The sequence below is a fragment of the Dreissena polymorpha genome, chromosome 9 (genome assembly GCF_020536995.1).
Source record: "Dreissena polymorpha isolate Duluth1 chromosome 9, UMN_Dpol_1.0, whole genome shotgun sequence".
Taxonomy (NCBI): Eukaryota; Metazoa; Mollusca; class Bivalvia; order Myida; family Dreissenidae; genus Dreissena; species Dreissena polymorpha.
Window position 1 is genome coordinate 93,967,488 of NC_068363.1, and position 26,702 is coordinate 93,994,189.

Genomic DNA, 26,702 nt, shown 5'->3' on the forward strand with positions numbered 1-26,702 from the left:
TCCGACGACCTTTACTCTGATACAATGTAATTGGCCGCGATCAAGAAGTTGACGGCCAATCTATTTTTAGTAACGGAAAACCCCTCTTGTGACGTCACACAAAAACCTCCTATCCGAATTAGCATCTGTCCGAAACGCTTTAAAACTAAACCAGAGTAATGGAGCCGTTTAGGTTCTTCGAAGAACAGAACCCACGAACAGGAGAGCCTTGGAAAAGAGACCATCATAGATATCATGATGGAAGCCCCACAAGACTGCACCTTTGCCTTCACGGATGGATCCTGCTTGACTAACCCAGGCCCGACCGGTGCAGGAGCAGTCCTGTATCCCCCAGGAGGTGACACACTCAGGCTGAAAAGAGCGGTCACAAAACATGGTACAATCCTGTTAGCTGAGCTGGTCGCGGTACTAATGGTTCTGGAGGAAATTCTACAACATCCCCACCCAACACCTGGTTACGCAATCCAAATCTTCAGTGACAGCCAGACAGTGGTAGGCATCTTAACCATGGGCTGGAAAAACAACGGCCATAAGAGCGTGATTGAAGAAATCAAGAAGGCACTTAGGACACTATCTGTGACCACATCAGTGCATGTCCTATGGACACCCGGCCACGCAGGTCTGCAGGGCAGACGGGGTATTCAATCCTTAATGCACATCGCAACAGGGTTGGCATCAATGTCTCACCACTATGCGAGTGTGGAGCCTTAGAGAGTACAGAGCATTACCTCCTGGAATGCTTCGTCCACGAAACACACCGGGGCGAACTCTTGAAAGCACTACACAAACTATGTGGAGTCACGGCCCTTGATATCAAGACACTACTCAACACAGACGATCACCCATACATACCAGGCTGGAGAGAGACTATTACATCTGAACTGTCCAAGTATATCAAAGCCACAGGCAGATTTATGACAAAGCAGCCTGTCAGCGATAAACCCCGATCCGACATCCACAACTAAATTTATATAAATACATGAGAGAAAATTACCTGTGTACAATATTTACCAAGAGACTAATATATACCATGAGACACTTGTGACGAAGAGTCTGTGAATCGAGGATCTTTAAGTGAAATATTGTTATCGCTGTTGAACAGCAAATGTGATATATTTTTAGCAAATTTTACATTATAGGTTCATGTTTAGAGGTAGCAGTATATGTTTCTTTTTAAGATATCCTGTACAATTCATAGAAACATTGTATTATAAGCATTGTCATGTTTATTTAAATGTCGTGTACATGGTGTAAGGTAAATTTAAAGAGACATACCCTTAACGCTTAATTTGTCAAGTATATCTGAATTAAGTATCTACAAATTGTATTCTTTGTGTACTTGCAGTTTCTATTTAAGGCGTAACAAAAAAAGTTGTTTGTTTCCGGTGGCCCGACCCTACCTAATTTTTTGACGCCGGTCCTAATCTTTTTTGAGCCCAAAATTCGAAAAAAATCGGACCGCGTATTTTTCGGCGCGCTCAATAAGCGTTCAACGTTATCGGCGCCGTACATTAAACTTTCAACATAAACAAGATGGCGGCGCCCAGCGCTAGCACGTCGAATGCAGCATGGTCAGTTCTTGCGATAACATTTTTTAAATGCAAACATCTGGAGGAGCAAAAACTAATAAAAAATGTTTCTCACTCAAAGCAGATGGACGATTTATTCCAGGAACATCACTCTCGAGACAAAACTGTCACTTACACAGTGAAGTGTAAGACGGACATGTCAAAATCGGCTGAAAGTTTTGAGATCGAAGGTAGGCCTACATTAAAGCAGTTGCAAACGTGTCAATTTTACAGTATCTTTATTATTAAATATATTTTAAACAGGTATATATCATTTTAGAATCGGTATGTGTTTATTTATATGGTGCAGTAGTTTCGTATTACCCCACCCACTTATTTATAAATTATTAAAACTTTGTATGACTTGGGATAAAGTTGGGTGAAGGGATGGGGGGTTGAACTATGCTGGCATGGTCCGATGGGGAACCCCTGCTCGATTTTTTCAGAGGGCTGGACTTTGTTGTTTTTTTAGAGGATTTTTTTTCTTCAGGTATATAATTTTGATTTGTTTGTGAATAGCCCGTCTAAATAATTGTTTAGCCTCTCTTTATATCAAAAAGGCAATGCCTTGTTTCAGGTGGAATGTCCGTTGGAACACTAAGTGACCGTTTCCAAATTAAATGTCTGGAGTTCACCTGTATGAGTAGGATGAATGCGGACGATGAGAAAGATGTACAGGAAGTTTTAAAGGAAACAAACAAAAAGGCTGTGGATGCGTTTAAGTTGCTTATGGCAGGGGGAAGACGATTGTTTACGAAAAGAAAAACTTCAAGGTATTTAAATTTCATCTTAACAGTGTCAGTGAGGGTCTTTTCAATATATTATAACAGGCTTAGGAATTGGTTCCCGGATTCCCTTGTATCTTCATCCGTCTCTTCAACTTGTCTGCAACTGTCAAATACTTGTACACAGTGTAAAATATAGATATGTAGAGTTGTGTTTGGTGGTTTCGTACAAATACTTTCAGGAGGGTGCGCCTATCTGAGAGGTGGGTATTAGAAAATACCTTCTGATTTTTTACAGTTCTGGTGTTAAAGATGGATTGTCAAGGAAGGACGAGCTGTTCAATGATTTGGTTGGTGACTTTGAAAAACAGGGGCTAGACTGGCCAAGTAGTCAAGTATCCATGGAAGGAGCTTACTTTATTCAGAAATTTTATAATATCCGATATAATGTTTAAAAACTTATTTTGCTGAATATTTTGTCAGGCACTTTGACTGAATTTTCTAATAATTTTAATCTTCTATGTCCGTACATTTTCAGACATTGTCATGTCCATTCAATAATATTAAAGAACTCTTAAAAATGCCAGGGAGCATTGCGAGACCAATGCACACAATCTAGCCGTGTACTGTTTTAGGAGCTTCTATATAAAATATTTCAAGCGGGGAAATACTTTTTAATTCTCACAAATCATATATTGAATGAAAATGTGGCAGTCTGACATTGTCTTTTAATTTCAAAAATTAAAGGCTATTAAAAAGGCACTGTGGTCAAATTGAAGATATAATATTTAAGAATAATATAAGATATAATATTTAAGAATAATATATTTTTATCTTGTTGCAATTTTAGAGCCATGATTTAATTTGTAAGTATTTAACTGTCGAACTAAAAATGTCTCTAACACTATTCTGTATCTTGAATGTCCTGAGGTGTCGCATTTTATATGTAGTTTGCAGATTTCAGAATTAAACTATCATAGATCTAACTCGATACTTGAAAAATATTTTTTTTTCAAATTAAAATATATTTTAAAAAGTGTGTGCTTTTATAATAATATAATATAAAAATGTAAATGTAATGTTCTGTACAAGACCATACAGCATTTTATTGGACTACATATAAAATGCATACTATTGGTGTGTGGATTATCCTTGCTTTCCTGGTTTCCTGGTTTTATATCATACCTCACCGTGTTCTCTCACAAGATATGAATGTTTATTTGGCATAGTAAAAAATAGATGTACCCTTGGTCAAGGAGTTAAGTGTCAAGACCAACCTAAGTTTGACCTTGACTTTTTGATCAATGGGGACATAAAAATATCACAAACACATCACTAACATGTAATTATGCTCCTCACTTTATAATATCTGACATTTGCTTTGTGTGTATCTCTATTTTTGTACATCTGTACAGACTGTAGAGTAGTATTACTATTGAAGTATGCATAACATTTTGTGGTTTGGGTGTACAGCTACTCGTTAACTTTAATGCTTTTAGATATAGAGAAATTAACTTTAACCTGCTAAATATTTAGCTTTTTTTTAATGATATCATTTTGTAAGGATGAGCAGTCAACAGTTGTGTTGTACATGTAGTTTTAATAATACTAGCAGTTTTAAGATATTAAGATATTAATATATTCTGTTAAATCAGTTTGGAAGTTTTTTATAATCTTTTAATGCATGCGGTATAAATATTAAATAGAACTTATTTGTTAAATCTTTTATATAAATATTAAAAAGTAAAATCTGACCGTTCTATTAAAATAAATGTAAGTCTTTTTAATATATAGGACAAAAAACAGACAAGTTGTCAAGTTGTTAAAATAGTTTCTTTCAAAAACAGATCCTATGCAATGCTCTGTGGTACCTTACAAGTCATCATGAAGTGATAAATGATACAGCCCATCGCCAACAGGATGTAAAACCCATTCCTGAGGTTTTTAGCAGTTATTCAGGTATTTTTTATACTGAATTTTGTTCCAGTCTTTTATATATATATATAAAATGCTGGCTCATGTCCAGTTTGAAATAAATAAATATTGTGACTTTATAGCTACATGACAATTATACGCAAAATAATTCTTTTAATATAATATATAAAATATTTAATGTCCAGGTAAGTTCTGAATGGTTTTAACCCTTGAATGGTCTTTGGTCTAGGGTTTACCCCGACTGGCCTGACATTAATTGTTCCTTACCGGTTTCACCGGAGGGGCTTATGATTTTCGCTCTGTGTGTCCGTCGGTCCGTCTGTCCGTCGGTCCGTCAGTTTGTCACACTTTTCTGATCCTTGCAATAACTTTAAGTTTTTAATATTTGTTCATGAAACTTGAAACATGGATAGATGACAATATGGACATTATGCACGTCATTTCATTTTGTTCCTACGTCAAAAATTTTGGATGCTATGGCAACAAAACCAAAAAAATAAAAAAAATTGACAATGGTGGTATTTCTGACAATGGTGGAGCCGGTAGGGGACCATATTGCTTGACAATAGCCTTGTTACTTCTTCTCTGTATTAATCCAAGGTATAACAGTTGTGTTTGATAGCTATATTAAATAAATATATTAAAGTATGAAACAAATTTGATTGTAAGGTAATCCTTTGATGCCATTTTGCAGGTTACAATGATGTGAAAAGGAAGAAAATGAAGAGTCAACAGATGTCACAGTCAGATCTCGCCAGTCATAGTCAGGCCTTGTACAGCCTTTTGATGAAACCAGTTGTTAAAAGCACACCTGCATGGAACGAAGCTTTCATAAACATCCAGATGTTAGCCAATTGTATGGACTCGTACAAGACTTACTTACATGTACAACTGGAGACTCAAACAGAAAACCAGAAGCAACTTCATCCATGTAAACCTGTATCAGAGAATGCTACTGTTGAGCATAGGAAGAAAGTAGATTTTATTGCACAAAGATATTCGAGAATTGATCAAGTTATGAGAGATGCAGATGAAATGTCACCAGTATTTTTTGATGAAACTTTTCATCTTAAAGATCAGTTTGAAGATTCCAAACAAAGATCAAGATTTTTTGAAAACTTGTTTTTGACTGTGCCTGTGTTTATTATAAGATATTGTTCAGGTGGGACAACTTCTTGCTTGATCAAATATGCTGATAACAAACCACCAGAGGCGAAGATACTTATAGATGGAGCCCGTTTGTTAAACAAAATACAGAGCAGACTTAATGAAGTACACACTAGGGCGCAAAAGAAAGCATTTAAAGAGAAGATTGATTTAATTACGACAATGACTCCCGCAGTGAGAAGCTTCATTTACAGTCATTTAACAACTGATGGATCGGCGTCCTGTAATCCTGAAATGCAGGAAAGATTAAGGTTGATTTCCCTTGGAAACACAGAAATAGTAGATGATTTGAGGCATCTGAATACAGGTAGACCAAAGGCTTTTGAACCATTCTTTGACAAGCTTGAAGAAGTTATTGAAGAAGTCACAGCTGCTGATGACAGGAGGCATAACACAGCACATCTTAGTCAGTGGTTTTCTGTGGAAGAACTCATCGAATGTACTAAAGCACGGTTATCAGAAGACACACCCGTACCATCTGGAAGCTTAGTAAGGCTACAGTTTGCCCCAAAAAAAACCTTCACTCACAGGGCACTCTGTTTTACTGGAAGATTCGATGTGCAGTATAAAGTTCAGCGAAGGCAGCTTCGTGTAAGCCATCAAGATCAGCATTATTGTGCCGCAATTCTGAAATATTTCAAACATATGGCTGTTGAACAAAAAGATGCCAAACCAGTAGTGTTGTTCTGTGATGACAAAGCAAAGATACCAGTTGGCGAGCCTGAGGCGCCAGTATCAACAGGTGTTAGAGGGAAAAAGACTCTTGCACCAACAGAAACAACGTTAATAGCTCTTGATCATGACATGACAAAAGCATCAATCACTCCCTCTGTCTATCTGTCATGTCATGTTCCAGACACAGTGGACAAATCGTTTGTACGAGGTGTTGTAACAACTGTCACTAATGACTCTGTATTTGAAACCTCGGGTCCATTCAGACATGCAGCGACAATATGTAAAATGCTTAAGAATGAACAGCCCAAGATAGTGATGAAATATACAGATGGAGGAACTGATCAACGAAATAACTTGGAATCAGTCAAATGCGCCAATATCTGTGTATTTAAAGAACTGAATCTAGACATGTTAGTTCATGCCAGATGTGCACCAGGGCACAGCTGGACCAATCCGGCAGAGAGAGTCATGTCTGTTTTGAATATAGCTCTGCAGAACTGTTCACTTGAGAGAGAGAAGCTGGCTGACGAACACGAGAAAGAGTTCTAAAAGTGTAACCCAATGGCGCAATTAAGAGAAGTCGCTGCAAAGAAGCCAGAGGTAAAAGTAAAATGGAGGGAATCAATTGAGCCAGTCCAGAGTACCATCAGGAACAGATTTTTGCGCCTCAAGCTAAAAGACCACCCATTTCAAGCCCTTGACCCCATGACAGAAACCGATATCGATGTTGTCAAGAGGCATCTTCGGGAACTTTTCCCTACATTGGATACAGATAAACTTCAAAAGGTTCATACCAGTAAAGTTCCAGAGTATGCGGACTGGATGTCCAGACATAGCCGTCAAAGTCATTACATCTTCCAGTTGAAGAAATGTCAAGACGCAGATTGCTGTATTCCTGGAGAAAATATCGATACACCTTGGCTGCCTGATCCAATGTTAGATGAAACTGGTGAACATTACTACCCCTATGATGTTGCGAAAACCATGGAAACCTCAGAAGCCTGTCGACCATCACTCAAACAAACAAAAACATTAATCAAACAAACAAAAAAGACGAAATCCAGTGCAGGTAAAAGTCAAACCACGCACGACAACCCATATGGTGATGAGCTGCAAGTAGAAGAACCCACACAACATGAAACCCCGAATGATGGGAACGTTCAAGACACGTCTCTCTACACTACCCAGAATGCGCGGGCTCTTGTCACATGTGTTGAGTGTAGAAAGCCTAGAGTGATATACTGCAAACAAAGACTAACTGAAAGAAGCAGGCTATCTTTAGCCATAACATTGAGCGAACTCGACTTTGTTTGTGGATCGCCAATTACAAAACCATCCAGCAAGCTAACAGTCAGTTGCAGACCATGCGAATGTGCCATCCCAGTAGAAATCCCATATTATGGAAGTGCCTTAGGGCAAACTGATGTATGTGCCTTTTGTGGAAGTTCTGGTGGAGAGGTTGATCAAGACCTAAAGTTGAATTTCAAGACTGTCCTACCATTATGCAGTCCATGTAAACTGAATGGCCTGAAGCCAATTGTATTCCGACCATATGGAAAGAATAAGTGATTGTATCTTGAAAAAACTGCATAATGGTAGGACAGTCTTGAAATTCATTTTCATAGTACAGTCAAGTTACCATTACCGGATCATTACGCATAGCGGATCACTTTGATGTTCAAGACTGCGTTTTGCGATAAATAGTTGAAATTGTTAGATGGTATTTTGCACATAGCATCTTCAAGGCCTATTATTTAAACGCATTGATTGAGTCGTAATTGGAGCGTCTCTTTGTCAAACATTTCGGTATGTTTTGCTGACATGTATATTCGACTTTGTTGACTTCTGTCTCGTTTCCAAATCGAGGTTGAACATTTTTTGTGGCCACTTGCTATAACTCTGTTGGAAAGTAAGAAGTTTACCCATTATTTTAAAGGCCATTTAGTAGTCTTTCGGCATGCAAAAGTCCATTTCAGTTTTGATTCATGTTTAAGATTTTGTCTGCGTATAAAAATAAGACTATGTGCTGAATCAGTTAGCAACGGTAATTTTTAATCAAACTGGTGTTAAAGAAGTCTCAAACCGCTCATTGTTTTTCACCAGCACAACTTAATTACGCTACTGATCCGGTAATGGTAACTTTACTGTACTGTTGAAGGAAAAAGTAATACCAGTTTGTGTCTTTTCCAAAGTTTTGACAATTTTAAGTCATTCAAATGGTCTGCAACAGACTGTTTTAATAGCTTGCTGGATGGTTTTGTAATTGGCAATTCAAGATAGCAATTTTTTTCCACAATGGAATACAAAGTTTAAAGATTTCATGTTTTAAAATCCTCTTTAACGACTGGGTGCATCTCTACTACACTTTTACATTGGATCTCCAAGAAATGAATATTGCCTAGAATTATTTCTGGCAGGATTATGGTCCTTTGTCTTTTTTTTTCACTTTTGAATTTATTATTACAAAATTGTGTGTGTTCAACTCCTCTGCTTGACAAATTTTGCTTCAACTTTCACAGCTGAATGTAAAGATGATCATTATGGTAGGACTTCTGACTGCAAACAGTTCAGCCATTTTTCATTTTGTCTACTGTATATATAGTGTATTTGTCTCTGTCCAAGCATAATTGTCCATGTCAAAATTCTAGTTATATTTAATAAGTAAAAATGTTATCATTTTCAGGGCAAGCACAGTCATAGTGCTATAGTGGGGGACATATTGTTTTTGCCCTGTATGTTGGTTCATTTGTTTGTTTGTTTGTTTGCCCCAACTTTAACATTTGCAATTACTTTTGCAAGATTGAAGATCTTCATACTTGGCATGCATGTGTATCTCATGGACCTGCACATTTTGAGTGGTGAAAGGTCAAGGTCATCCTTCAAGGTCAAAGATTTAGCTTCAAAGCGGCGCAGTAGGGGACATGGTGTTTCTAACAAACACATTTCTTGTTTAAATTTATAAGTATAGTTTGATACAAGAAGCATTAAATTTCTGCTTTTCTGTGCTTGGTGTGATTTGATTTTGTGCTTGTTTATTGATTTTTGTGTGTGTAATTGTATGTATATAATACAAGTCGTAATAAATTTTCTGTCCTGTTCCTGAAATTCATGGGTAGATAGACCCCACGCCACCAGTACATAATATAATCTGAAAATGTGGTCCTTTGGGAACATTAACTGCATCCAAGAAATATAAAAGCACATCCGGTTTGATTGGGTCTTTCCATGGTGATAATGTTAAATGCAACACCACTGGCGTTCCCGTAGCACTGCTTTTGAGGTATTTAATATATTATAAATAATAAATAATATACACTGCATGAACCCAAAGGAGCAGAAAGTATAACAACACTGAATCCCTATAGACACTGAGGGTCAAGCTCTCTGTGACTTGTTATAGTTATGCCTTTTATTGGTCATAAAATGGTATATTTAAGCCGTTGCCAGAAGTCAACATTAAACTCGGAATTAAGGAAAGCAACACATTCAATATTAATGAACAGCAAGTTTTTATTTCATAAAAGCATTTAAATATAGTCATATAGCATTACAGACATCATCAAATTTATTGTACATACAGTTATACACAAAACATGAGAAGAAAATGCACCATGTACGACAATTTCTAAAAAAAAATTATTTTTAAAAATAAAATTATTTGCCTTCCTACCTACCCTAATTTTTTTGGCCATGTCCGTGGAAACAAACGATTTTTTTTTTAGGCCTAATGTGTCGCCAAAAGTCTCAATATCGAGGAAGACATTCAACTCATTATAGAAAGTTAAAGAAACTTCAGCGAACAATTAATATGGTATTGACAGACCTGCACGCTGAAGTAAACCCAATATCAAAAATGAACCAGAGTCGTAACATATTTTTGTCACGTTATATATCAAAGAAAGTTCATTTTCTTGGATACATTTCTACATATATTGGTGAATAAATATAAATTACTGCATCAGGGCATATTTTAAGGTTCAAATATTTCAAATGCATCTTACAATAGATGAAAATAACTCATCAGCCTGAAAATCACAATTTTACCCCATTGTTGCTTTGTCACCTGACACATGAGTTTTTCATTTGGATACTTACAGATTGACCTTGACATTTTTTGCTGAAATTGTAAACATTACTTTCGTTTTATGAAATCTATTACAGTCTTCGAAATTAGCTTTGAAAATTTACATACCAGTCGGCCAGTTACTTAAGACTTTTTACATGCCCAACATATTTTTTACATGCCCAAACTTTTTTAACCAAAAATAAAACAAATCACAATATTTTAACACTTACAACGACACATAGTAAAGCAGAACATTTGTTTCAATAGTAGTGAATACGATGACATCTAATCAGTCACTAGAATTAAGACGGTTGATCGTTACACCAGTGCTCTTGAAAAGAGCTTTCTCCGATGTCATCGTACCATTTCTTGGCTTCCTTTTTCTTTAAATCATTGTCAATTTTCTATTTTGGAAGTTCTTTATCGGGCTTAGCCCCATCAACATACCTAGGATACTGCATAGCTTCTATGGCGACAATGACATTTGTTTACATTGACGAAAACGGAAGCGTATTACTTGATTGAAATAATCGATTCAAAAGCATCTTCTCGATAAATGTCTAGAGAAACCGTCGATAAGAACAGAATGTGACCAAACTGCATCAGTAAAATCAATAAAGATGACGTGTGCAAGCATGTGCGTGTTGTTAAACCAATCGAATTTCATTGTTTTACAACTTCCGGCAAGGTGTTTGTTCGCAAAATTGAAAAATAGATTTGCAAATATCAAGAATAATTTATGATTTATTTTATAAACTGTTAATTTACTTCAATAATTTACATGCCAGAAGGGCCACAAATGTGATTTTTTTATGTGCCCGGCTGTAATTTTGCTCGCAACGGGCGATCGGGCCTGTTCTAATTTCCAAGACTGCTATTATTTGTGATTAACAACTTAAATTTGGTGCATTAACCGACTGATTTCAAAGTGAATCGGGTAATTTTAAATAATGTTTGCTTTGAGTTTGTATTTTACACTTTAATTTGTTTACAAAAGAAGCAAGAATAATTTAAAATACCGGGAAATGCCATTCTGAATTGAAAACACTTGAGCACATGGTATGTTACTGAATGGTTAGTGCTGGTTGTTTCGTTCAAATACAAAATTATTACATATACATGTAAACGTTGTGTCGGCGTTGAGCTTAACATGACTTGACCGTATATCATGTACATGTAATTAATCCTGTATTTGTCTAATGTCCCAGACAACATAACACAGAAAAATAAATTGTCTGGTATTTGATGTTAACATTGAACTACTTTAAAGTGTTAATTAACCTATGCTTTAAACGCAAAACATTCAACTGCGCAGTATTTTAAGGTCACTACTTGGTTAGTTTGTCTTTCTTGTAAATCGGCTGTTTGGAGTCAGCAGGGGCTGTCAATACACGCAAGTGTATGCGGATAGTCAATCTTGTCACAAGTGCCGTATATTTGCTTTGTGAAATATCTACCTGAATTATATAGTGCGTCAAGTTAAGATTAAAGTTATATAATAACCTGAGCGACTGCGTGTATCGTTCAGTTAGATTGGCATGTCTTCATTTATGTGACGATTATTCATTTATTTATTTTCTTCTTTTCTATTTTATTAAAACGGGTACAATATACATAAATTATGTCAGTATATATATAATTGACATAACGTGACATTGACTATTATTAACCAGGTTTTCAGAAGATTTTTTTTTACTGGTTACTAGATTAGAGAATTCGAGCGGGCGGAACAAGCTTGTCCACTCTCTAATTCAAATAGTTTTAATCTGATCTTTACCAAACTTGGTCAAAAGTTGTGTCTAGACAATAGAAGTTGTGTCTAGACAATATCTAAGTCAAGTTCGAATATGGGTCATGCCGGGTTAAAAACTAGGTCACGGGGTCACTAAGTGCGTTTTAAACATTGAGCATGTTGTCCTCTCTCTAATTCAAATAGTTTTCATCCGATCTTAACGAAACTTGGTTCAAAGTTGTATCTAGACAATATCTAGGTCAAGTTCCAATATGGGTCATGCTGGATTAAAAACTATGTCAAGGGGTCACTTAGTTCGTTTTAAACATTGAGCATGTTGTCCGCTCTCTTATTCAAATAGTTTTCATCCGATCTTTAGGAAACTTGGTCAGAAGTTGTATCTAGACAATATCTAGGCCAAGTACGAATAGTGGTTATGCCGGGTTAAAAATTAGGTCACGGGGTCACTTAGTGCGTTTTAAACATTGAACATGTTGTCCGATCTCTAATTCAAATAGTTTTCATCTGTTCTTTACGAAACTTTGTCAGAAGTTGTATCTAGACAATATCTAGGTCAAGTACATAGTCAGGCCAAGTCAGAAACTAGGTCACGGGGTCAAAAAAAAGATTGATTTTGAAACAGGGGGGGGGTAATTGTGATTAACAATCAGTAGCAATGCACATTTTGAGTTGCAGCTGTCTGCCTGCCCTTTATCAGACTTTTTTTTTATTGAAACCTGATTTTGTGACAGTTTTGTTTCTTGTTTACTGTATAAAATGTATATATATAAATATATATGTATATACAGTTATTTTTTTTACCTGTGAGTCCTGTGTCGTGGACTCACAAAATCCTCTGGGGATGCAAAGTTTCGAATTATGTGAGTCCCAAAAATGAATTGAAACTTTAAAAAAAGTAATATATATATATATATATATATATATATATATATATAGTTTAATATTTGGACTCGTTCTTTCAATTCGGGGACTCATAGATTTGCAAATTATCGAGTCCCAGGACTAGGTTGCGAAAATTTGTAAAAATATCACTGTATATATGTATATGTTTATATGTATTAATGTATTAACTTCATATATATATATTTTCTTAACCAGATAATTTAATATTATAAAATACTTGATTTGTACAACTTGTTTATATTTTTTGCCGTATTACAATTATATTATCTGATTAACTTCATGTATATATATACGCATATTATGTGCACATGTTTGGGTATATAAATATATATATATATATATATATATATATATATATATATATATATATATATATATATATATATATATATATATATATATATATGAAGTTAATTAGATAATATAACACTTTGTACAAATAAAGTATTTTATAATATTAATATTATTATAACATATTTAAATGTCCGTTTTAAAATCGTATTAAAAAAAAAACCAAACAAATGCAAAATATTGTTTTTAAAGACATACATGTATTTTGTTTTCCGTGTCCTGTTAGGTGTCGGACGCCACATTTGGCCAGAAGGACTCGGACGGAGAAGAGGAAGGGGGCGACCCCTCGGGTTACAACTGCGATCACTCATCCCGGTACGGTATAAACCATTGATTTTGACCTTTGTTTTAGTGAATCCATGGCTATTGAATGTGTCATTTGTCATTGTATAGTGACGTTATAAACACTTACGCAAATGTTTGTTAGCGTAATGGGATGCAAAAAACATTGTTATAAACTCTTTCAGTCTATTCCATTAAAATGATTTTACTCTGCTTCACTTCATCATAAATGTCTATTGGTTTTTAGCTCACCTGAGCACAACGTGCTCATGGTGAGCTATTGTGATCGCCTTTTGTCTGTCGTGCGTTGTTTTGCGTCAACATTTACCTTGTTAACACTCTAGAGGCCACATTTATTGTCCAATCTTCATGAAACTTACTCAGAACATGTGTCCCAATGATATCTTGGACGAGTTCGAAAATGGTTCTGTTTGGTTGAAAAACATGGCCGCCAGGGGGCTTGGCAGTTTTCCTTATATGGCTATAGGAAAACCTTGTTAACACTCTAGAAGTCACATTTTTAGTCCAATCTTCATGAAACTTTGTCAGAACATGTGTCCCAATAATATCTTGGACGAGTTCGAAAATGGTTCTGGTTGGTTGAAAAACATGGCCACCAGGGGGCGTGGCAGTTTTCCTTATATGGCTTTAGTAAAACCTTGTTAACACTGTAGAAGTCCCATTTTTAGTCCAATCTTCATGAAACTTTGTCAAAACATGTGTCCCAATAATATCTTGGACACGTTCGAAAATTGTTCCAGTTGAATGAAAAACATGGTCACCATGGGGCAGGGCAGTTTTCCTTATATGGCTTTACTGTATGGTAAAACCTTGTTAACACTCTAGAAGTCACATTTGTGGTCTAATGCTCATGAAACTTGGTACGAATATTTGAACTAATAATATCTAGGCTGAGTTCGAAAATGGTTGAGATGCGTTAAAAAACATGGACGCAAGGGGGCGTGGCATTTTTTAGCTCACCTGAGCGATAGCTCGGGGTGAGCTATTGTGATCACTCAGCGTCCGGCGTCCGTCCGTCCGTCTGTCTGTAAACAATTTGTAAACATCTTCTTCTACTAAACCATTGAGCCAATTTCAACTAAATTTCATGTGGAGCATCTCTAGGTCATGGGACAAAAGAATTGTTAAAAAAATTTGATCACATAACCAAGATGGCCGCCATGACCATATATGGTAAAAACCTTAAAAAATCTTCTTGTCAGAAACCGCTCATCAGATTTTCAAAAAATTTCACAGGGATGACCTTTGAGGGCTCCCCTGAAAAAGTTGTTCAAAGAAATTTGATTCGTCAAAAAACATGGCCGCAGGAGCTCGTTGAACTTTGCATGTTTATTCGTTTTTGCCTATTTTGTGAAAACTTTCAAAAATCTTCCACATTTTTTGTCCGATCCTTTCCAAATTTGCACCGTGTCTTTATATCAATGAGGACACGAATCCTACAAAAAATGAGCATTATTGGTCCATGAAGTACAGAATTACCTCCCCTTGAATTGAGAAAATGGTGTTTATGCAATAAAGTCCAAATTTTTCTTCCAATTCTTTCCAAACTTGTAAGGATTTAGCATGGTTCAAACAAGGGAAACAACTACGGTTTATGCATGTTCTTTTTATTACAGATTTGCCTCCCTTTAATTCATTCAAAATCTCATTTACAGCAGAGATTCCAAATCTGACCTGTAAATGAGCCCCATATTTACTGCCAGTGCTAGGTTACCTTTTCCCATTTGATCATTCTTAAGTATTGGTCTTGTAATGCTGCTACTGCTTCTGCTACTGCTACTACTACTACTACTACTACTACTACTACTACTACTACTACTACTACTACTACTACTACTACTACTACTACTACTACTTCTACTACTACTACTACCACTACTACTACTACTACTACTACTACTACTACTACTACTACTACTACTACTACTACTACTACTACTAGTACCACTACTACCACCACCACACCACCACCACCACGTCTACTATTACTACTTCTACTACTACTGCCACTACTACTACTACTTTTACCACTACTACTACTACTACCACTACTACTACTACTACTACTACTACTACTTCTACTACTACTACTACTACTACTACTACTTCTAACTACTACTACTACTACTACTACTACTTACTACTACTATACTACTACTACTACTACTACTACTACTACTACTACTACAACTACTATTACCTACTACTACTACTACTACTACTACTACTACTACTACTACTACTACTACTATACTACACTACTACTACTACTACTACTACACCACCACCACCACCATTCACAACCATCACCACCACCACCATTCACAGTGACAAAAACGTATTCACACAATGGCTGCTACTACAACTTATAGCCCATATAGGGGGGCATGCATGTTTTACACGGTGAGCTTATGTGATCGTGTGATGTCCGGCGTCCGTTGTGCTTGCCTGCGTGTGTCCGTGCGTCCGTCCGTCAACAATTTGTTTGTGTAGACAGTAGAGGTCACAGTTTGCATCCAATCTTGATGAAATTTGGTCAAAATGTTTATCTTGATGAAATCCGGTTTGGGATTGTATTTGGGTCATCTGGGGTCAAAAACAAGGTCACAAGGTCAAATAATAGAACAACCTTCTGTAGACTATAGAGGTCACAGTTTTCATCCAATCTTTATGAAATTAGGTCAGAATGTTTATCTTGATGAAATCTGGGTTGGGATTTTATTTGGGTCATCTGGGGTCAAAAACTAGGTCACTAGGTCAAATAATAGAAAAACCTTGTGTAGACATTAGAGATCACAGTTTCCATCCAACCTTTATGAAATTTGGTCAGAATTCTTGATGAAATCTGGGTGAGATTGTATTTGGGTCATCTGGGGTAAAAATCTAGGTCAAATAAATAGAAAAACCTTGTGTTGACAATAGAGGTCACTGTTTTCATCCAATATTTATGAACTGTGGTCAGAATGTTTATCTTGGTGAAATCTGGATTGGGATTGTATTTTGGTCATCTAGAGTCAGGAACTAGGTCACTAGGTCAAATCATAGAAAAACATTGTGTAGACAATAGAGGTCATAGTTTTCATCTGATCTTAATGAGTCAGGTGAGCGATTCAGGGCCATCATGGCCCTCTTGTCCTTATATGGCTATGTAGTAAAACTTTGTTAACACTCTAGAGGTCACATTTATTATCCATTCTTTATGAAACTTGATCAGAACATTCGTTCTAACAATAGCTCGGGTGAGTTTGAAAATGGTTATGGTTCGTTGAAAAACATGGCCGCCAGGGGGGGGGGGCAGTTGTCCTTATATGGTTTAATAAGTGAAAACTTGTTGACACTATATTAGCCACATTTATTGGCCAATCTTCATGAAACTTGGCAGAGATTGAAACTGGGTCATATGAGCTCAAAAACTAGGTCACAAGGTCAAATAAACATGTTAAAAGTCACTTTTTTGGGTCCAAAATAATCTTCATGAATCAGCTTGCATTTTTTCAGAATAGTCTACGGTAGTTCTTTTGGCTTTCAGGTGAGCGCCTTAGGGTCTGATCGCCCTCTTGTTTATCTTGAGTTTCTACCATTAGTCAATAAAGTTTATCTATTCAAGCTAGGTAATCTGTTTGCAGTAATAGCCTTAACTATCATACATGTGTATTATTGAGAATAAATATAACTATTACCGGATTTATGTTGAATGCTAAATAATGAGATTTTACCCTTAATGCATAATACTGTATTACGGTTTATCAACACATAAGTAAAATATATGTTATCGTACCTTAACAAACTATAATGTATGGTAAATTTCTCTCAATTTTCCGTGGATACAGACCCGTTATCATATAAAATACTCCTTATTATGCCCCCTTTCGAAGAAGAGGGGGTATTTTGCTTTGCACATGTCGGTCCATCAGTCTGTTGGTCCGTCCACCAGATGGTTTCTGCATGATAACTCAAGAACGCATAGGCCTAGGATCATGAAACTTCATAGGTACATTGATCATGACTGGCAGATGACCCCGATAGATTTTGAGGTCACTAGGTCACAGGCTAAGGTCACGGTGACTGGAAATAGGAAAATGGTTTCCGGATGATAACTCAGGAACGCTTACGCCTGGGATCATGAAACTTTATAGGGACATTGGTCATTACCGGCAGATGACCCCTATTGATTTTGAAGTCACTAGGTCAAAGGTCACAGGTCAAGGTCACAGTGACTGGAAATAGGAAAATGGTTTCCGGATGATAACTCAAGAACGCTTATGCCTGGGATCAACTTCATAGGGACATTGGTAATGACCGGCAGATGACCCCTTTTGATTTTCAGGTCACAAGGTCAAAGGTCAAGGTCACAGTGACTTAGAGCAGTAAAATGGTTAACTGGAAATAGGAAAATGGTTTCCGCATAATAACATAAAAAAACTTTACACCTGGGATCATGAAACTTCATAGGGACATTGGTCATAACTGGGAGATGACCCCTATTGATTTTGAGGTCACAGTGACTGGAAATAGGTAAATGGTTTCCGGATGATAACTCAAGAACGCTTACGCCTGGGATCATGAAACTTCATAGGGACATTGGTAATGACCGGCACATGACCCCTATTGATTTTCAGGTCACAAGGTCAAAGGTCAAGGTCACAGTGACCTAAGTGTAAAATGGTTTCCGGATGATAACTCAAGAACGCTTAGGCCTGGGATCATGAAACTTCAAAGGGACATTGGTCTTGACCGGCAGGTGACCCCTATTGATTTTCAGGTCACTAGGTCAAAGGTCAAGATCACGGTGACTCAACACAGTAAAATGGTTTCTGTACACCACCACCATCGCCGCCGCCACCACCGCCACCACCTCCACCACCACCGTGACAACGTTCACAGTGACAAAAATGTATTCACACAATGGCTGCCACTATAACTGACAGCCCATATGGGGGCATGCATGTTTTACAAACAGCCCTTGTTTAGAAATTTCAATGCATTTTTGGGACTCGCATATTTCGAAACTTTGCATCCTCAGAGTTTTTTAGTGAGCCTAGGACGCGGGATCCCAGGTAACAAAATCACTGGGTATCACTTATTTTCACATTACATATGCAATTGAACATAATTATGTAATACTTCTAATAAAATGGCATTAATACTCTACCTTTTGTAAGACATTTATAATGATGACAACATTCACATGTTAATACTTTATTTTTTATTTAACCTTGTGTAGGAGTATGTGAACCGATTGTTAGCAGCAAATGCGCTGGAAAGAATGCTTTTGTGAATTGCCAAAATATAGGAGAATTTGTGTGCCCTGATATACAGATAAATGGTTTGTATTTTAATCTTAAAATACGAACAATATAATTATGAAACAAAACTGCTCACACTCTCTTTTGGCAGTCAAGCTGAAACGAATCAAAGTCTTTCTCTTTATCTGCATAGTCATCAATAGAATGACAAATGATTATGAGATTGCACAGAGAATAAGTTTGTCTAACAGAATTGCATGTGATACCATTGTTTGCCCGATGATCTCGCAGGTTCTTTGTATCTCCAGTTTATCCCAATAAACGGTATTATTTCATGACTAGTTTCAGTACTTGGGAATTTGGTTTTCCCGCGATACTTACCTATTACAGATTCCTGATTACATTATCGTATGTCTGCATGTTAAAAAACATGCATACGCCTTTAACTTATTTTTATGTCCCCGTAGGTGGGCAAATAGTGATCGCACTGTCCGTCTGTCTGTCCGTCTGAAATTCCGTCACACTTTGCGTTTAGGTTTCAAAAAATGTGGAAAAATACTTTGCGTTTAGGTTAACAAAATGTGGAAAAGGGTGGCATATGTCATCCTATGGTGACAGTTCTTGTTTGTTAAAGTTTTGTATGTGGATATCTTTTTCCCGTCTTAAAATAAGCTCAATACAAACTATGGTTCAATCAACGCAAATGTCGGGACCCCATCTGATAGTAAATCCGCCTTATAATCAAGTAATTAGGTCTCAGAAATAAACTTTTCCACTCTCTCCAAACCGCTGCAAAGGTATTGACTCGTAACAAACATATCTCCATTCTATATTCTGTTTCCCAACCGCTGCAAAGGTATTGACTCGTAACAAACATATCTCCATTCTATATTCTGTTTCCCAACCGCTGCAAAGGTATTGACTCGTAACAAACATATCTCCATTCTATATTCTGTTTCCCAACCGCTGCAAAGGTATTGACTCGTAACAAACATATCTCTGTTCTATATTCTGTTTCCCAACCGCTGCAAAGGTATTGACTCGTAACAAGCATATCTCTGTTCTATATTCTGTTTCCCAACCACTGCAAAGGTATTGACTTGTAACAAGCATATCTCTGTTCTATATTCTGTTTCCCAACCACTGCAAAGGTATTGACTCGTAACAAACATATCTCCATTCTATATTCTGTTTCCCAACCACTGCAAAGGTATTGACTCGTAACAAGCATATCTCTGTTCTATATTCTGTTTCCCAACCGCTGCAAAGGTATTGACTCGTAACAAGCATATCTCCATTCTATATTCTGTTTCCCAACCACTGCAAAGGTATTGACTCGTAACAAACATATCTCCATTCTATATTCTGTCAACCGCTACAAAGGTATTGACTCGTAACAAACATATCTCCATTCTATATTCTGTTTCCCAACAGCTGCAAAGGTATTGACTCGTAACAAGCATATCTCTGTTCTATATTCTGTTTCCCAACAGCTGCAAAGGTATTGACTCGTAACAAACATATCTCCATTCTATATTCTGTTTCCCAACCACTGCAAAGGTATTGACTCGTAACAAACATATCTCCATTCTATATTCTGTTTCCCAACAGCTGCAAAGGTATTGACTCGTAACAAACATATCTCCGTTCTATATTCTGTTTCCCAACCACTGCAAAGGTATTGACTCGTAACAAGCATATCTCTGTTCTATATTCTGTTTCCCAACAGCTGCAAAGGTATTGACTCGTAACAAACATATCTCTGTTCTATATTCTGTTTCCCAACAGCTGCAAAGGTATTGACTCGTAACAAACATATTTCCATTCTATATTCTGTTTCCCAACCACTGCAAAGGTATTGACTCGTAACAAACATATCTCCGTTCTATATTCTGTTTCCCAACCACTGCAAAGGTATTGACTCGTAACAAGCATATCTCTGTTCTATATTCTGTTTCCCAACCACTGCAAAGGTATTGACTCGTAACAAACATATCTCCATTCTATATTCTGTTTCCCAACAGCTGCAAAGGTATTGACTCGTAACAAACATATCTCCGTTCTATATTCTGTTTCCCAACAGCTGCAAAGGTATTGACTCGTAACAAACATATCTCTGTTCTATATTCTGTTTCCCAACAGCTGCAAAGGTATTGACTCGTAACAAACATATTTCCATTCTATATTCTGTTTCCCAACCACTGCAAAGGTATTGACTCGTAACAAACATATCTCCATTCTATATTCTGTTTCCCAACCACTGCAAAGGTATTGACTCGTAACAAACATATCTCCATTCTATATTCTGTTTCCCAACCACTGCAAAGGTATTGACTCGTAACAAGCATATCTCCATTCTATATTCTGTTTCCCAACCGCTGCAAAGGTATTGACTCGTAACAAACATATCTCCATTCTATATTCTGTTTCCCAACCACTGCAAAGGTATTGACTCGTAACAAACATATCTCCATTCTATATTCTGTTTCCCAACAGCTGCAAAGGTATTGACTCGTAACAAACATATCTCCATTCTATATTCTGTTTCCCAACCACTGCAAAGGTATTGACTCGTAACAAGCATATCTCTGTTCTATATTCTGTTTCCCAACAGCTGCAAAGGTATTGACTCGTAACAAGCATATCTCCATTCTATATTCTGTTTCCCAACCACTGCAAAGGTATTGACTCGTAACAAGCATATCTCTGTTCTATATTCTGTTTCCCAACCACTGCAAAGGTATTGACTCGTAACAAACATATCTCTGTTCTATATTCTGTTTCCCAACCACTGCAAAGGTATTGACTCGTAACAAACATATCTCCGTTCTATATTCTTTTTCCCAACATGCCATTATTAACCCAGTCTTCATTGTATATACAAAAATTTAAACTATTCGAATTAAATAATGAAATGAATGCAAACAGATAATCCATTCAAATCATGGAGGTTTTTCTCTTGTTTACTTAAAGGGAGGTGCCCTCTGTGATGAGACTAATTGTTCTTTTGTGTTTGGCTTACCGACACCAAGAAGTTCGAGTTCATATTTTCGCCAACGGCTGTTCCGGCACAGGAGACCACATACATGTGCATGAACATCAAACTTCCGGTTGACACGGTGTATCACATGATCGCCTTTGAACCAATCATCGACAACATTGAAATCATGCATCACATACTTGTCTGTGGTTGGGTTTGGCCCAGGACCCGTATTCCCCAACCGATTCTTAGACTAAAGTGTAAAAATGTAGAATACTTTGAAAACGGTAATGCGGTTAAACTACTAGTAAGTCAGGTATAGCATGGCAGTTAAAAGCAATAATATATAATATATCAATACAATAAGCACCATTTTTAGCTAGTATATGTGCAAAGTCTGAGGTAATTTTTTTGGTTGTAAATCTATTCTTTATTCTTAAGTCAAAGAATGGGTTGATTGATACGGGCCTCGGTCACTTCATCTGTCTGTCTGTCGGTCAGTCTGTGCATCAGTGCGAAAAGTTTAATATTGGCCATAACTTTTGCAATATTGAAGATATTTGGCATGCATGCGTATCTCATAAGTTGCACATTTTAAGTGGTGAAAGGTCATGGTCATCCTTCAAGGTCAAAGGTAAAAAAAACAACCAAGGGAAATAACAAGCTTTAAAGGGAGATGATTTCTATACCTGCCAAATGATAAATAGATATGTTGTTTCAAAGCGGCGCAGTAGGGGGCATTGTGTTTCTGACAAACACATCTCTTGTTGATAAAATATTACGATTAAAAATAGTTGTCATGACATAGTTTCCTGAAACTGTTTAAATTGATAAGTTGATCATTTCAGGAGATTATAAATGAGAAATATTAAAGTTTAAATAGCTGAACTTGTACACCTATTGACAAAAAATGACTTCTTTAATTAAATTGATTTTTTAGAGTGTCCACTTTCATCGCATTGTTTGAAAGTATAATTACACAGTATTGGAAAACAATATTTATTGCAACAAGTGGGTAAAAATACACATTTTTGTTGTGAATTAAATAGCTACGGTGAATATCTGCTTAACACTGAAATCCTTGATTTCCAGTAGAAACCACACCTGGCCCGCTGAATCAACAGTGGTCATGTATTGTAGCCACAATATCTTTGGCGAATACCCGGCTAGTCAGGTAAATTTGTCCCACTTTGGCTCAAAATCAAATTATTCCCCTGAAAGGCGACCAGGGCAGTTCCACCCTATAGATGCACTTTACAAAGAGGCTGGTGGACCTGTAAATGAACTAAGAAATACACACACACACATTTGTAGTACATGCAATACCCCTACGTGATTGCGTTCTATTACCGATAATTATCTTAATTGGTGCCATACGGCCTTGGCGTTTGATAAGAAATACTGATCAGACAAGGGTCACACATATTTGCAGGAAATGTACTGTTCCATTTACTTATAAAACGTAAGTCACCCATATTGCATTGGGGTAAGATGCAGAGAGGGATAGTGACACGTGCCCACCTGTGCCCCCCCTCAAGTAAATAAGTGCCTGTCGAATGTGCAACTTTACCCAGTAGAGTGTATTATACCAATCAAAACCTTTTAAAAAGTCTGCAGTACATTTATAGGCACAATCAAACCCTATCTTCTCATCAGTATATATTTACATGATTAACATTGAGTCTAGACAATTAAAAAACTGCAAATCAAACCATGGCGTTTCTTCTGTTCAAATCATTTCGATGTAAACAAATAACATTGTTTTCCGCACTTCGTTTTACCGGTCGTGTATCTTGATCAGCTATCTGACTTCATAATCAACGTGCATCCTTTCAGGGAAGTCAATGATAACAGAGTTGATATGGAACGGCACCAGGGTCCAGTATCTGACGATGTCTTCAACTACAACGTTCCAACAATCCACAGGTAAATGGCATTAAAACAAGATCTCTGTTCGATTATACAAGCATCTCATTTCAGGTATGGCATATGGTTGTCAAAGTTTACTGGTATTATTTGTAAATGTTGCCTGGATTACATAAAAATGATGCGTTTGTTCTATGCACAATGCTTGCAAGCTCTGTTTAAAAAATGTCTATCTTATACCCAATCACCATAAATTATATCATTTTCCCAATAATCAGTACCTGATTGAGCAAGGGCTGAGTGCGCTTCAAGAGCAGCAGTTCATTGATCTCGTCTGACAAAACCAAGGTTTGCCACACTGTTAACACTGTACAGTAGCGGGTAACTGTACCTTGTAAAATATTAGGAACAGTTCGCATTAATCTATGACTACAAGGCCTTAATGCACACCACATATTCACTCTTCTAGCTGAAATTCAGGAAAACACAAATATGTATAAAACATATACCAATCTTAATGTAGTCCGTAAAGCAGAATATGAGCCATGCTGTGGGAAAACAGGGCTTAATGCATAGTCAGAGCTTCAAAGGATTTTTTCATTTTAAAGGAAGTGTATTCTAAATGAAACTCCTGTCTAGGTGGAAAGTGTCGTCCCTGATTAGCCAAGGCAAATGCAAAGGCTAATCTGGGACAACACTTAATGCACATGCATTAAGCAGGCGCTTCCCAGAGCATAGTTCAAATACAACATGGGTATCTGTAGACACATAGGTGAGTACCCATAGACACATAGGTATCTGTAGACACATAGGTGAGTACCCATAGACACATAGGTATCTGTAGGCACATAGGTGAGTACCCATAGACACAAAGGTATCTGTAGGCACATAGGTGAGTACCCATAGACACATAGGTATCTGTAGGCACATAGGTGAGTACCCATAGACACATAGGTATCTGTAGGCACATAGGTGAGTACCCATAGACACAAAGGTATCTGTAGACACATAGGTGAGTACCCATAGACACATAGGTATCTGTAGGCACATAGGTGAGTACCCATAGACACATAGGTATCTGTAGACACATAGGTGAGTACCCATAGACACATAGGTATCTGTAGGCACATAGGTGAGTACCCATAGACACATAGGTATCTGTAGGCACATAGGTGAGTACCCATAGACACATAGGTATCTGTAGGCACTTAGGTGAGTACCCATAGACACATAGGTATCTGTAGGCACTTAGGTGAGTACCCATAGACACATAGGTATCTGTAGACACATAGGTGAGTACCCATAGACACATAGGTATGTGTAGGCACTTAGGTGAGTACCATTTGAAAATTACAATTCATATGTAATATTTATGCGGCCAAGGTTTTGGATTTCAGTTTGTGGCTTAACTCAAAGGCGCTCACACTGCAGCGGACAAAACACGCTACTTCAAGCTCACCAAATTACCCCCAAGGTTTTCCAAACAGAGGAAAGAGTTGGGAAGCGACAAGGGAGGTAAGCCATGAGGGCACTACCAACAGGAAGCAGACCGACAGAGTTCTGGCCCCTTCATTTTGATGGGGCAACACCATGTCCAATAACATCCTGGCTGTTGTTAGCGGTGATGGGAAACAGGGCCCTGATATGGAGATGTGCAATTGGTTCGTGTGCAGAAAATGTCAATAACAGTTTTGTAACATTATGTTGTCCCTTTTTATGCCCCCCTTCGAAGAAGAGGGGTTATATTGCTTTGCTCATGTCGGTCTGTCGGTCGGTCGGTCCGTCCACCAGGTGGTTGTCAGACGATAACTCAAGAACGCTTGGGCCTAGGATCATGAAACTTCATAGGTACATTGATCATGACTCGCAGATGACCCCTATTGATTTTGAGGTCAAAGGTCAAGGTCACGGTGACCCGAAATAGTAAATGGTTTCCGCATGATAACTCAAGAACGCTTAGGCCTAGGATCATGAAACTTGATAGGTAGATTGAACATGACTCACAGATGACCCCTATTGATTTTCAGGTCACTAGGTCAAAGGTCAAGGTCACAGTGACCCGAAATAGTAAAATGGTTTCTGGATGATAACTCAAGAACGCTTAGGCCTAGGATCATTTGATAGGTAGATTGATCAGGACTCGCAGATGACCCCTATTGATTTTGAGGTCACTAGGTCAAAGGTCAAGGTCACAGTGACCCGAAATAGTAAAATGGTTTCCAGATGATAACTCAAGAACGCTTAGGCCTAGGATCATGAAACTTGATAGGTAGATTGATCATGACTCGCAGATGACCCCTATTGATTTTCAGGTCACTAGGTCAAAGGTCAAGGTCACGATGACCCGAAATAGTAAAATGGTTTCCGGATGATAACTGAAGAACGCTTATTCCTAGGATCATGAAACTTGATAGGTAGAATGATCATGACTCGCAGATGACCCCTATTGATTTTCACGTCACTAGGTCAAAGGTCACAGTGACCCGAAATAGTAAAATGGTGTCCGGATGATAACTCAAGAATGCTTATGGCTAGGATCATGAAACTTCATAGGTACATTGATCATGACTGGCAGATGACCCTATTAATTTTTAGGTCACTAGATCAAAGGTCAAGGTCACAGTGAGAAAAAACATATTCACACAATGGCTCTCACTACAACGGAGAGCCCATATGGGGGGCATGCATGTTTTACAAACAGCCCTTGTTTTCATTTTGGGTTAGTTTTCGCAATTTGTGCAAGTCTAAATCTTCAGATACATTTAAGACATAGAAACATATTGACAAGTTCACAATCTATGTATAACATGTATTGCATTGTATGGGCCTAAAACTATCATATAAATAAATAAGGACAAATGTATGAACTCTTGATGATTTATGCATCTGTTTTTAGAAAATGTGTTCTTTCCGGCAGCTATTCCTTTCATCAGCATGTTGCTTTCTGTTTGCGTTCTTCATATTGTTGAACAAAGTACATCATAACATTATTCATTTTTCACTCAGGAGTAATCGGCACCTTCCATCCTGTGTTAGCGGGTGACAATTATAGTGTCCATATAGTCCCAAATCACAGAGGCAGACTCGGGTAGGCAATTACAGTGTCCATATAGTCCCAAATCACAGAGGGAGACTCGGGTAGGCAATTACAGTGTCCATATAGT

The 26,702-nt window shown here is 37.3% G+C and overlaps 5 protein-coding genes across 8 annotated transcripts in view; 3 read left to right on the plus strand and 2 right to left on the minus strand.

Annotated features, from left to right (window-relative positions):
* LOC127844954 (uncharacterized) overlaps positions 1-26,702 on the minus strand; it is a 345,343-nt gene that overhangs the window by 146,515 nt on the left and 172,126 nt on the right. The gene's annotated exons all lie outside the window — the stretch shown is intronic.
* The window catches only part of LOC127844958 (target of rapamycin complex 2 subunit MAPKAP1-like), a 153,440-nt gene that overhangs the window by 107,017 nt on the left and 19,721 nt on the right, over positions 1-26,702 (plus strand). The gene's annotated exons all lie outside the window — the stretch shown is intronic.
* Positions 1-26,702, plus strand: part of LOC127844952 (target of rapamycin complex 2 subunit MAPKAP1-like) — a 567,740-nt gene that overhangs the window by 95,765 nt on the left and 445,273 nt on the right. Inside the window, exons 2-4 of one of the 2 annotated variants that reach the window (XM_052375523.1) lie at positions 22,765-22,846; positions 23,509-23,598; positions 24,936-25,199. The gene's annotated coding sequence lies outside the window, so the exon portion shown is untranslated. The remainder of the gene's footprint in view (positions 1-22,764; positions 22,847-23,508; positions 23,599-24,935; positions 25,200-26,702) is intronic. The other variant, XM_052375525.1, reaches the window with a different exon arrangement.
* LOC127844956 (uncharacterized) lies at positions 1,519-2,763 on the plus strand. The gene is made up of 3 exons (XM_052375543.1): positions 1,519-1,759; positions 2,146-2,341; positions 2,592-2,763. The coding sequence occupies exons 1-3, from the start codon at positions 1,534-1,536 to the stop codon at positions 2,746-2,748; spliced, it is 579 nt and encodes a 192-aa protein (XP_052231503.1). The 5' UTR covers positions 1,519-1,533; the 3' UTR covers positions 2,749-2,763.
* LOC127844950 (ankyrin repeat domain-containing protein 50-like) overlaps positions 23,248-26,702 on the minus strand; it is a 492,344-nt gene continuing 488,889 nt past the window's right edge. For 2 of the 3 annotated variants that reach the window (XM_052375516.1, XM_052375517.1), the window contains one exon: positions 23,248-23,574. In XM_052375516.1, the coding sequence (XP_052231476.1) occupies positions 23,474-23,574 (101 nt within the window). In that variant the 3' untranslated portion in view covers positions 23,248-23,473. Of the gene's footprint in view, positions 23,575-23,819; positions 23,906-26,702 lie in introns of all 3 variants that reach the window. The other variant, XM_052375515.1, reaches the window with a different exon arrangement.